Source organism: Aquila chrysaetos, chromosome 11, assembly GCF_900496995.4.
Source record: "Aquila chrysaetos chrysaetos chromosome 11, bAquChr1.4, whole genome shotgun sequence".
NCBI classification, from domain to species: Eukaryota; Metazoa; Chordata; class Aves; order Accipitriformes; family Accipitridae; genus Aquila; species Aquila chrysaetos.
The window spans coordinates 18,395,929-18,409,673 of record NC_044014.1 but is presented as its reverse complement, the minus strand read 5'-3'; the positions used below and the strand labels follow the sequence as shown (position 1 = coordinate 18,409,673).

Genomic DNA, 13,745 nt, shown 5'->3' with positions numbered 1-13,745 from the left:
TAAATGAGTATACAGAAGTTATAACTGATACAGACATAGTAATCACTCAAACTGATTAAGTCTCTATTATAGTATCAGAATAGAAAATAATATAATGAGTTTGGAGGAAGGTTTGTGATAACATAGGATTGACCTACATCGTGCTTTGAATTTAGTCTTGATTAAAAAATTCAATATTAATTGGATTTGCATCATTGGGAATATTGAAATTGCTCAGTTTTAGGAAATTCTCATTGTAGGGAGAAATGCAAATAGCAGAGTCCTCTCTCTCTTTTTCTTTTTTTTTTCTTTTTTTTTTTTTTTTTAATCTAACCCAGTGGTAGTAAAAAAGCATATCCTAGGCTAAGATTTCAGACTATAGCAGGCTCTGCTTCTCTAGTAGATTTAAAAAAAAATAATATTTTTTTTCTTTTTTACATCTATTCCCATACTTCCTTTCCTTAATCTAGAAGGGAGGAGATGTCAAGGCCTTACTAAAAACTGCTAGGAACCTTCTTAAAAATACCGTTGCAACGTATTTTAAAGTTATCAGCATGTGTGTTGTGGTGATGTGATCTTTGTTTTACTACAGTAATGTTGGTATACACTATGAAATACCATGCTATATAGGCATAAACATATATAATAGTATGTCTCAGAATATGACCATTAGTGACTGCTTAGGGAAAATAAATGCAAATGGTGTGGTTTTGAATTGCGAGCCATATCATGACAGCAAATTGTTTTAGATACTACTGATTATTTCTGTGAAATTGATAATGAATTTACATGCACTTCAGAACCTTTAGAAATCAATATTCAATCATAATACAAATAACTTGTCTTGACTTTGCAAATTTTTAAAGCACAGATAATTAACAATTGGCACAGGTGAAACATGGCTTGAGTCTTAGAGTTGCATTTCTCTCTTTGAGAAATTTGTAACAGCATTGTATGTGATCAGATGCTTCTAAAAAACAGTAGAGCTTGTATAGTTGTTGCCGTTAAAAAGATAACACAAAAACTACGGTGGTATGAAAATGGATACGCCATGCTTCTTTCCTGAGCTGAACTTAGCATGTACTGCATATTTTTCATACCAGAAATTGCTAATCTCTTAATTTCTGTAATAGAAACTACTTTGTTTTCTGACAGTGTAGAAGTATTAATTACATTATATTCAGTACATAGGCTTTCATTTCAGTCTATTAAATTATGTTGGTTATTCAGGGTGTATTTAGTTTATTTTACTCCTGGTGAATTCTGACTGTGCAGCAAAGTAAACATAATGTGTCTTGATTTATGAGCACAAATGAGAGAATATCTCTGGAATCTTCAATATATGTAGGCATCGCTCAAACCATAAGCAAGCTACATAATTATTTTCCGGTATGTTCATATTTGGCTTCAAAATAGGAATCCTTCATAATGGGATCCATCAGCATACTTGCACTAAATATTGTTTCCTTCAGATCAAACTTAAAAGGCCAAAAGAAGCTGAGAAATAATTTTAAACTGCATATTTTACTTTCAACATTTTCTTCCAGCCCATTTGCTTACGTGGATCCTTTGCATTGTAACATGGCCTATTTGTACCTTGAACTACTCAAAGACTCCCTCAACGAGTATGCATATGCAGCAGAACTAGCTGGCTTGAACTATGATCTCCAAAATACCATCTATGGGATGTATGTAAGTACCCAAATCAAAGAAGAGCTTAGAGCCTTAAAACTACTTCCACTCATCAACATTTTTACATTGATTTGATGGAAGGACTTTTATTTAAAAAATGGGTCTAAGGCTGTTACTCCTTTTGATCTTGGTTATTAACCATCCTTTCTTTAATTTGAATTTTAAGTTGAATTTTGTTCAAAGTCTTCAACAATCTTTCCATTCATATTAAGCAAATTTTCTTCTTTATTTTTATATCATTCATGAAATTAATTAGTTGTAAGATTTGTTCCTCCATTTAAAAAAAGAAAAAAGCAACCCTAATCCAAGCTTACATATTTATTTCAGTTTGTCAGATATCTGCTAAAAACTTTCTGACTGATGGGGTAGAAGACCCCCTTTTCATGCTATTAAATAAATGGTGCACTTCAGCTTTCCTGTTCAAGAACTACTGATCATGAGGCTGCATATACATACTCTTCAGTCATGTTTCTTCATCCGTTACTTTGTCACTGCTTGAGGTATCAAAGCATTTATTTTGTTTTTCTTTTTGTTAGTCGCTACATTTATGCTGATCCTCTCCATTGCAACATGACATACCTGTTTATCAGGTTATTGAAGGATGATTTAAAAGAGTATACATATGCAGCACGCCTCTCAGGTTTGATCTATGGCATTGCATCAGGAATGAATGCAATACTTGTAAGTAAGAAAAAAAATGCAGGAAGAAATGAAACAGCTTGGGAGTTGTTGAGCTTGGAGAAGACATTTGACTTCTGCATTTCTAAATGAGATGGTTAATGTTTTTTTCCTTGCATATATCTCATTAATTAAAGGCAAAGCAAAACTGTATTTTAATCAGTACTGAGTGACCTGTTTAAGATTGCAGTGTTTTGTGAACATGTGTGCAGTGCAATTGTTGCATTCTACTTCACATTTTTACTTGCTTGCATGGTAATCTTGAAAGTACTATTGCTGGCTTCTATATAAAAAGATTAACTTTTCTGTTGACTGAATCTCAACTCTACAGATTTTCTTATAATTCTCTAATTCTGCTGTAGTGAGCTGTGGAAATGGATTGTGCATGTGTTCATTAGAGTGCAATGCTGGATATTTATGGTTTTTCCTTAGTGTTTGTTTTTATTACATGTTTTGTAATCTATTTTAAAGTGCTGACAATACTTACTGTATAAGTACTGATATTATGAGAAATGTTTATTTCTTACTCAGCTTCTCCTGTGAGATTTATGATAGGAGATTGTAATAGTCTCTCTTGAAGTTCTGTTAAAAGCTTTTATTAAGCATCATTCTATTCCAAAATGTGCTTTGAAATTTCCTGTAGAAGTACTATTTCCCAAAGCATCTTAGTAAGAGAATATACTGTATATTGTCTTTAAATTTTCTGTATGAGAGTGCTGCAATTTCTTTTTTTTTTTTTTTTTAATCCAATGCAAATATAATTTCCTGGTAGCATTCACTTAACTTACTGCAAACATGGTTATCTGTTCTCAGTTTCAAAGCTTGCTGGTGTTTCCATGGTCAGAGTTAATTCCTTTAAAAAGAAAAGGCAGGGGTGGATGTCTGTGTGTAATTTTCTTAATTTTTAGTCACAGTTTAGAAGTTTAGAGTTATTTTAAATGTTAGCTGTTTTTTTGTAGGGTCTTTATATTCTTCTACTCTAAAGATTCTATTTTCATGTATTAAATCAGTTTACTTCATTCTGATGTCTGGGAACTTCTAATATTCTTTTCTATATTGTGAGAAGTTTTATAGTCAATAGGTGTAACTGTAAAATGTTGATACTTTAAGCAAGGACAGATGCTACACTGAAAACAGTCACCCATGGTGACTGTTGAACAATTTGGGTTTTTAGGCTAATTTAGAATACGAGCCTTTGTCAAATCCATTTATGATAGCTTTTTCTTCAAATTCATGGTTCAGGTATGTTTCAGTAACTGCAGAAGAAAGAATTCTTCCTACTGGAAAGCAGGAATATATGTTGGTTTGTGTCCTAAAATGTAGTTTTACCTTTAATAATTAAACTGCACAAATCCAATTAAATTCTCATTTTGAGATACCAAATTTTGAAGTTGTTTTTCCCCCCCAAAGGCCTTCCAAATGCCTTTTTTCAGTAGGCAAACTTTCTGTAGCTTGATGCAATCATATAGTCATTTTTAAGTTCCTGTGTTGTTTGGTGTTGTTTTTTTTTAATGACCAAGTTTATTTCATATATACTTCCGAAAAAATGGGTATGATCAGATCAATATCTCATTATGATTGTAGACTAACTACCTTGGTGTTTCAGCCCAGCACCATCCTGCTTATAAATTGTGCTGCTGTTGATAGTACCCCTTTTCTTGTAGTACTGCTTAGTTATGTAAAATATTTTTTTGAGCAACAAGATAAATGTGCAGCAAGGTTAAAAGTAAATTGGAGGGAATATTTAAACAGGCTGTCAATCCAGATTTCATTACTAAAATGAAAAACCTAGAGTGAAACCATTTCAGTACTCCAGATGTACTGTTTAGTGACTGGACTCAATACTTGTAATCATTAAAAATCTGCATTCAGAGTACAATTTGCTTACATTGACATGAAATGACATTAATCCTCTGCATTCATAACTGCTGGGCAAATATGCAGTATTATATTCATTAGTTATCTTTTGATGGGTAAAGGGATTTTATTTCAGAATGAGTTCATGTTGAATAATGTTGAATTCAGAGTAAGTGTTGAAAAGTGTATTGTTCATTGAATTATACAAGACTTGGTAATTGTTTTATTCTTTTTATCTTCCACATTTAAAGCAAATTATGCACTTTTTCCATAGCTTTCTGTAAAAGGTTATAATGACAAGCAACATATCTTGCTCAAGAAGATCATTGAGAAAATGGCTACTTTTGAGATTGATGAAAAACGATTTGAAATTATCAAGGAAGCGGTAAGCTACATGAGAAATTTACATTTTGGAGTAATTTAAAATGGAATGCATTGACTTGAAATGAAATCTGAGGGCTGATGATCCGTGGAAATAGAGAGTGAAATTCTGCCTCATTGGGACTGCAGAAGCTTTTTTTTTTTGTCTTTTTTGTGGCCATGAATTTTCTGTAGTGTTTGTATTACATTCTTTGGTTAAAAATAACTGGCTCTGGAATATTCTTTCAGTAGGTCTGTCTTATGATTGATCAAGGGTTTGCAACTTGCTTTGATAGAAGTAGAAATCTAAGAAGGGGGATGGGGGGGGAAATCTTAACTTTATATCCTGTTTTACAATTTGGAAAGACCCCAGTGGGCTCTAGCCATAGAAGAAGGGGAAAATGGATGAAGGGGGAAAGGAAGTGTTGAAAAGATTTGCAACATTTCTTCTCCCCAGATGTGAAGAGGAGCTCTGCTCCTGGGCCAAGATCCTTTGGTGCAAAAGTAACCTGCTGGTTAAGTACATGCTGACTTCTGAAAGTCTCACTTCCTAAATTTAATGACTGATCTAGATATATGGAATGTCAAATTATTTTTTTTAGCTCCTGAAGTACATTTATGAACAGTGATTACATTTGCTCAGCCAAACAAGATACATAATTGTTGTTCTGGTTCTTTCTTTAGAGCAGGACAGGTAAAACAAAGGAAATTAACAAATTAGATATTGGCACTCATAGCAATGAGTTGTTGTGGAGGTATAAATGAGTGCACAAGGATTAGACTGGTGGTGGGGAATGGACTGACTTCTGGCCCAGAAAGCTTGCAAATAGCGTGCAGTAGATGAGACAGCTAGGGTTGCAAGGAAGATCACCCCATGCTTGCTAAAGTCTTACTTCAATCTTCTGCTGCTGGTGATTTTTTGAACAAGTGACTGGCCTAGACAGACACCAGGGCCATCTTTAGTTCATTACTATTTAGTAGGAAATTCTAAGCAGGTAGACATCAAACATGAGGTGGATTTATTATAACAGCACTTTATTTAGGGCTCTGTGTACCTAAGATACATTAATTGCCTGGAAAGTTTTAACTGGATGTGACAAATGTCAAGGTACAAAAACCCAACTCATGGATCTGTGAATGATCTGTTTTGGATGATTTTCTTTTAGTTTAAGGTGTTTCCCTGATTGTCTTTACAGTTCACTTGATCTTTTCTGTATTATGCATGTTTTGTCATTCTATAGACTTGTGTTACATAGGCCTTTTGTGTATGTAAAATAAGACAAAATACAAAAAAGTCAAATCAAGAATTGCAGTTTTTCCCCTCATGACTACACCTAACAGATAAGAGAGATATCAGCTTCTAGTTTCTGTTTGGAACAGATAGAAGGATGCATCCTCAGCACCTTCATGCTCGCTGTTTCTCACTCATGTGCTATGAAATTATTTTACTTGAAATGATCCCAGCTTGCCAAATCCGTTGGTTTGCACTTTCCAGTTCCTCTGGTAGAGGAAAAAGGTTCTTCTTATTTTGTAAAGGTGGACTAGAAAGGAGTTTCTTTGGAGAAGCTCACTGATTCTTCTCTCATGCCTCCTTTATCCAGGCAAAGAATGCAAAGAATTTCCCAGATGCTCCTGTATTTTTCTAACCAAGTCAGTCCAGGGAAGCAACTGGGAGAAAAATACATTTTCTCTTAGCGATATTTCCCCACCCCACCCACAGACAGTCATCACAGAATATGTATTTCCTGGGTAGAGTAACTTGATCTAAATACTTATTTAGGTCTAACTGCAATAATATGATTTCCAGCCATTAATTTTATAGACAAGTTTGATTCCATGGTTATTTCAACTATCTTAATGGTTACTGCTTAACACATGGGCTCAGAAGCCCACATTATTACTAAGGTAATTTAACACGGTTTTTTAACAAGTCTAACAAGCAAGAGAATGTTCCTGACATTTGAATGTATCTTTTTGATGATACACAAAGTTGAGAGTACAAGGTTAATATTTTAAGTTTAGAAATAGAGTTCTATAATTTGAACTTAATTATTTTGTTTTAGTACATGAGATCACTTAACAACTTCAGGGCTGAACAGCCTCACCAGCATGCAATGTATTATCTCCGACTCCTGATGACAGAAGTTGCTTGGACCAAAGATGAATTAAAAGAAGCTCTAGATGGTAATGATCTGCCAGTTTTAAACTTAATTATTTTATTTTTTTCTTATGGAAAATGTCTTGTTACTAAAGTAATTAAGGTACCTATTTTGAACTCTACCCATTATTCAAGTGAAGCCCCTGCAGTGTCAGACCTGAGCTGATGCTGGTGGATGTTGGTGCCTCTGCAGTTGTCCTCCAGTTTCTAGCAAGTATAGTAGTTCAGGCAAAAGGCCTCAAATGGCAAAACTTGCAGGTAAAAGTTCAGGCTTTTGGGCATGAGCCTGGGTATGGTGAATCCAGTGCTTAACCAACTCTGCTAAAATCATTTGGCTCTAATTGACATCTTGCAGACACATTGGAGTGTATCTGCATTGTACTTACAAATGTGCATACTGTTTTGTTTTTTCCATTATCAGGGAATCCTCACTCCTGTCTCTGTAGACAATAAAGAACTGTAGGCAATAATGGTAATAAACAATATTGTGGTTCTTAACAAAGAGCAGGTGCCCCCTATATTTGGAGGCAGAAGAAATTTCAAATTAGGAGTTTTAATTGAATTTAGTAATAGCTGAAGAACTCTTCCCTACCTGTATCTTACTGTGTTACAACAAAAGGCTGTTACTGGACAGTTTGCAAAATATCTTGTAAGATCTTCTTGGAATAAACTGAGACGTTCTTTTCAAGAAGAATATCTGGATTTTGTATTTATTTGAGGGATTGGATTCAGAATACATATCCATAGTTGTCAAAGACTTGACACATACCATACTTGTCAAAGTTGTGATGCTGAAAACGGCTTCATTAAGATAGCCTCTATAGATGCCCTGAGCTAGCTGCACAGGGCTGTGTTTTTTCTACCGGATTGCTCCAGGATAGAAATATAAATGTTTAGTTGTATAGTTTCATGAATGATTGCAGGTATCTCTGAGATTAGCAGTGGTGCCAGTGCTACCTGTGAAGTCAATGACAAGACTAACGCTGATTTTCATGGCAGTGGATTCAGCTATATGTAGGTCACTCCTTTTTTTTAATGACTACTGAATTTTGAAAAAAATAAGAGGTTTTCTGTTCCTTGTGTAAGTTGTCTTTATAAGATTAATGCTACTGTATTTAGCATAAGAATGGCTAAAAATGGAATGCTGGAAAGGAATGCTGTCTACTTAGCACTGCTGGAAATCTACTTGAAATACAGGAGATTTATGCACGATTTTTTTTTTCTCTTTTCCCCTCTCACACTCAATGTGACCATAATCTTTTTGCACTATTAATAAGCAATTCTAGGGGCAAAAATTAAGATTAGAGTTATACACCAATAAAAGGTTGATTTGGAATCAGGGAAGAATGTGGGAATGAATTTTTTACTGGTGGTCAGTTACCTCTTAAGAGAGGGAAAGACTGATAAGCGTGGTATAGGTTTTTCTAATACAAATGAAATCTGTTAGATATGTATGCATCCCCCACTGAATAACTGAGTGACCTTATAATCTTGATTGCACTTGTCTTTTCAAAACTTTTTGTTAAATACGAGTATTGTTAGTTTTTGTTTCAGTTGATAAAATGACAGAATGAGAAATTAATAGATTTGGTGATACAGTGTGGGTATTCTTGTAGTGTCAGGGAATTAAGAATGGAGATGTTGACTTTGGGATGAATACCCCAGCCATTCAACCATCCTTCCTCTCTTATTCCATTGCTTATGTATGTTAAACTATACTTTGCATTATATATGAAAACTACTTTGCAAAGACAGGTTAGCATAGAATATGTGTGTATGTGTACTTTGGGATATATTGCAAAAATATTTTTCTTGTGTATTGTTTGTTACAAAGATAATATCAAAACACCATATTTGAGTTGAGGTTCTTTTTTAGTCTAGATGGTAAATGCATAGTGTGTTTCTTGAGCATTATAAACTATGTGCTGCTTGTTTAGTTAATAACTAAGGCTTTATCTTGGAATGCCACCTGAATGATTGCAACTGTTTTCTCTGGAGAATGAATGTTTGTTCAGCATGATTGGAAAGAAGGCTTTTTCTTTTTTTTCTTTTCTTTTTGGAAACTGGGTCAGATGGCAAGTGAATTCTAAGTGAAATGAACTATATGATGAGTGCTGCTATTTAGACCTGGAAACTTTCCAATGTTGCATTTTTAAGGAGAGATTCACTTTTTCATGATGATGAGTTTCTCCTCCTCTAAGAAATGCACCAGATCTAATGATGAGTTAGGTACTTTTTAATGTAAAAATGCATGTAATTGATTTAACTGTCTAAATATCTATTCTAGATGTCACTCTTCCCCGCCTCAAGGCCTTTATAGCTCAACTGTTGTCACGGTTACACATTGAAGCTCTTCTCCATGGCAATATAACAAAACAGGTTGGTGTGATACTTTCTTTAATAAAACAGTTTTTATTTAAAAGCAGCATAAAAAAAAATGGAAGACTGGTTTAATCTTCTCAGATCTTAAAGCAGTTTTGCCAAATGTGATTTCATAATTTGACTTCGTACTTTTTTATCTTTATGGGAGTATCAGTGTCATTTTTTCCACTTTAGATTTATTAGGCTAACTGCTGCCCTTGTATTGCTCTTGGAAATTTAATAAAAAACAACTTACGATCCAAATATTTTAAAGTCTATGTTGCATGTCATTACTGTGATGTGATCAAGCTGCATAAGGAATGATGTGCTGCAGATCCTGCTTTTCCATTTGAAAGTGTCAGGCTAACTAGCAAAGATTTAAGAATCCAGGATCCTTCCACCTTGAAGTACTTTGCACAAAACTAAACAGGAATGGTGGGCCATAAAAATAAGTGTCAGCTCCCCTCATTTGTGTCTTTTTGGGAGTAAAAATCAGAAAATGTTTGTTCTATCTTTCATTAAAATAATAATGGTTTGTATTTGCATAGAAAATATAACCAAATATTTGAACATATATACCAATACAAAATGTAGCACCTTGTACATTTTTGCACTCTTTTTTTTTGTAGGGCTGGTATAGCAATGTTATACCAGCTCTATGATACTTTACTAGCAGGAGGTGTTATAAACACTGCTAGTGACTGCTGCATGTATGGACAAGAAAGTTAACTAGTAAGGAGGGGAAAAATAAAAAGATGAAGGAGCCAATAGCACTGGATGCACAAAGTTTTCTTTTTCAAGGATGTATCTAAATTTTTTTTTTTTTAATTTCATGGAGTATTTTTCATGTGGAGAAATATAAAAAAATAGTCTCACTTTTTTCCTTCCTGATTTCTTACACATTTGTATATGAAAGTCAGTTCCTTCTGAAATATAACTGAATGACCAGGTTTTTTAGATTTCCATGATGATGCAGTCATAGCAGAAAAATGCATTCTTTAGTTGGCGTAATGGGTGGCTATTGAGGAATCCTACAGCTAGAGAACTGGGAAGGATGTATGTACTGTTATACCCATAGCTATGTAATGTTTAGAAATGATCTGCAAACTCCCTAATAGATGCCAGTAGGAAATTACTGTCCTTCAGTGTCCATGATGTGATCATCACTGACAAATCTCAGAAATTTTAACCTGCATCTAAGAATTTTTTCTGACTAAAATTAAATAAAAATTTACATACTCTTGTGACGCCTTTCAATACTGAAAAATTTTTTAGTGAATCTGTACTTTTTGAAAAATTAGACCTATCTAGCTGCTTAAAATTCCTATTTCTTCTTGAATTAATTTCATTCTCATATTTGGTTTTTGACTGTTCCTTTTATTTATTTGCTGCTAGTGGGTGAATAGTAAACTAATCCTGTTCAGAATATCTGTCTGAACAGTCTTGTTGCTAATATTTTGTTTTAATATGGTGACTCAATTGGAAGAATATATTTTTCTCTAACCTTTCAAAGTGTGTTTTGTTAGACCTCAATCTTTTTGTCTTTGATACCGGGTGGGGGTTTTGGGGGGTGGGGAGGGCACTAGTGTTTATTAAGTTTCCAGACCTTTTGCATATTTTTGATAAGATCATTTGTGTTGTGAGTTTGTGGCAGTGCAGACTAAGAGATTTAGGCTTTCAGCCAAAACTACTTTGTAGCAAGTTACTGTCATTTCCAGTATGCAGGCTACAAGAACACATAAGACTTAACAGGTAAAGCTTTTGAAGTTAAATCGTTGAATGAAACTAACGATTTTTAATTTTTTCACTATTTATTATTTTTTAATTATTATTATTTTAATCCAGCAAATAAAAGAAAGTATCTGGGCAGTGAGTCCTAATACTACTAGCACATCAATGGAATGCATGTTTGAACTTAACCATTAATTTGTTTTCTTAAAATTGGATCTGCTGAAATGTCATTCGCTTTGCAAATGTACATTGTAGGTATCTCATTTTCAAACTTAGAAAGATGAGTACATCAAAGTGGTGAAGGGAAAGGGGGAAAAAAAAAGCCCATTGAACTTTAATTTCAGAAACATTGGGGAGGAGTAGTAGTTAAACACATAGATAAGATAAATGTGGAAAAAAACCCACAAACCCCTTGCCCCCCTCCCCAGCCCCCACTTCCTCTTATCTACTTAACTTCTGCTGTATTTTTGTTAAATTACAATATCCCTATTTTCTATTCCTGATTTTTTTTTTTTTTTTTTCCTTTTTTCTTTTCTCTCATGTCACCATCAACAATTGGAAAGTCTTACCCTGCTGTTAGGTACAGAATAACTAATGATCATTAAAAGTCTTCCTATGTTTTCTCTTCCAGGCTGCATTAGGAATTATGCAGATGGTTGAGGACACTCTCATTGAGCACGCTCATACAAAGCCACTTCTTCCCAGTCAGTTAGTGAGATACAGAGAAGTGCAACTTCCTGACAGTAAGTTAAATGATTTATTTACAATTTTTTAATACACATTAAATTGAGATTCTCTGTTTGCTAGTGGCATTTTAAAATTAATATTATTCTGTTGAGAGGAGCTTGTTTTGAAATCAGACTTACTTCAAATTATTTTAAACTTTAAATTTAAAAATACAGTTAGGGTGTGGTTTTGTTAATAAAATTGTGCACTAATACATCATCTCTCTGGTGTACCTGAAAAGGAATTTGATTTCATTCTTAATCTGTGTATGTAAATTGGACGACTTGGGGATTGGAACTAGATGATCTTTAAGGTCCCTTCCAACCCAAACCATTCTATGACTCCATGATTCTGTGATTCAATCCTAATTCACTCAGTATGATTTGTGGAAAGAAGAGCTCTGCCCCACACTCTGCTACACATAGTATACACATTTGAATAAGCACCATTCTTTGAGCACTTTCAAGTATTAATTGACCATTCAGTGAAGGATTGTCCTGAGTTACTCTTGCTTTTTGAGAAAACTAAAAGCTCTTACACGAGTAACTGTTTTTTTCTAATACAAATTCTTTTGGTCTCATGGTGTTTGTGTATGATTTTACTTCTGTTGTGCAAAAAAGTCTTATAAGAAAGGAGGTTTAAGGAATTGCTGGGAGTTATACAGGAATGATGACATATGTAGCTATACCCCTTACCAAAGCTATACCCCTTTGGTAAGGGGCTTACCAAAGCCCCTTACCCATAGCTGATCATCAGCTTGTGGAAGCTACCATATACCAAAGAAGCTATTGGTATTAGATGCTGAATTATTTTTAATGTTCATAAATGTTTCTGACAAATTGTTTTTAGAAACTATTTACACAGTAGAGGTAATGCAAAATTCCACTCAGTTCCAAAAATACTTGCTTAAGGAGAATCAGCCAGTTTCAATTTACTTGTTGATATGCTCAAGCTATGACATTTCAATGTGTTAAAATAATCTTTTCTTGTTTCATGAAGAGTATGCTGCTAGTGGAAATTCTGCTTTAACAGTCCTAAACCATTTATTATAATTCCATTCCACAAGTGATAGAACATTATCTTTTTAATTGTGGACAATAAGAATGTACATTTTAATGAACTTAAATGTTTCAACTTTGTCTTTTAGGAGGTTGGTTTGTATATCAACAGAGAAATGAAGTTCATAACAATTGTGGCATTGAAATATATTACCAGACAGACATGCAGAGCACTTCTGAGAATATGTTTTTGGAGCTCTTTTGTCAGATTATCTCAGAACCATGCTTCAATACTCTGCGCACCAAGGAACAATTAGGTAAATTTTCCCATAGTGATTATGTCTCTGTATACACACATGCACGCATACTCACACACTTACATGAGATATGATGAGGTGTTCTTTCCCTGCTTAGTGAGTGCCATTTAAAGGGCACTTGGTAAATGTAAATCATTTTAACAGATGATGACTCAAATGAATGTTACTGTGCACAGACTCTAAATTGAGAAGCAGCAAGCATAATTTTTAAGATAAGTCTGAAATATCTGAAACTAACTCTGGCTTAAAAAAAAGTTTGATCACTGTACAGAAAACTTCATATCTAGAATTTTTACCAAAAGGACATTAGGTCAGTTTCCTAAATTTTAGCTCTTCTTAAAGAATCAGTTTGGTCTTTTCTGCGTGTGATCCTACTTCCAGGTGTACTTGATGATTCATAAGCCCTATCTTAGGAATACTGCTGTGTGGGTAATGGTAAGCTGCCATGTTGGTGAAGACCTAAATACATTTCAGGCTTTTTAAGAACACGGCTGTTAACCAATAAGTACAAATAATTGTTACCTGAACCAGTAAGACTGAGAACTAGTAAGGTTATTCCAAACCAGGATAACAACGAGAGACAGACTGCGTGACAGTTTGCGTGACTGAAATACTAATGAGGAGGAGTACAGTTTTTCCAAAGGTGAGAGGCAGGGGAGTGTCTCGGTGTGATAACCATGAACTACCAGGGAGATCAGGCAAGAGTAGACTTTCTGTGAACAACTAGCAGAATCAGCCATACCATATTCATCATAGGGATTTTAACCATCTAGATACCTGCTGAAAATAGGGCAGGACCCAGGTTATTTAGCAGGATTTTGGAATGTGCTGGTGGCAGGTTTTGTATAGAAGTTGGAGGTAACAGCTAAAGAGGAGGCAGGGAACAAG

At 34.4% G+C, this 13,745-nt stretch overlaps 1 protein-coding gene across 4 annotated transcripts in view; it reads left to right on the top strand.

The window, feature by feature from the left end:
- IDE (insulin degrading enzyme) overlaps positions 1-13,745 on the top strand; it is a 71,888-nt gene that overhangs the window by 46,009 nt on the left and 12,134 nt on the right. For 3 of the 4 annotated variants that reach the window (XM_030029869.2, XM_030029870.2, XM_030029867.2), the window contains exons 15-20: positions 1,527-1,671; positions 4,481-4,591; positions 6,630-6,750; positions 9,012-9,103; positions 11,448-11,559; positions 12,690-12,857. In XM_030029869.2, the coding sequence (XP_029885729.1) occupies positions 1,527-1,671; positions 4,481-4,591; positions 6,630-6,750; positions 9,012-9,103; positions 11,448-11,559; positions 12,690-12,857 (749 nt within the window). Of the gene's footprint in view, positions 1-1,526; positions 1,672-2,207; positions 2,353-4,480; positions 4,592-6,629; positions 6,751-9,011; positions 9,104-11,447; positions 11,560-12,689; positions 12,858-13,745 lie in introns of all 4 variants that reach the window. The other variant, XM_030029868.2, reaches the window with a different exon arrangement.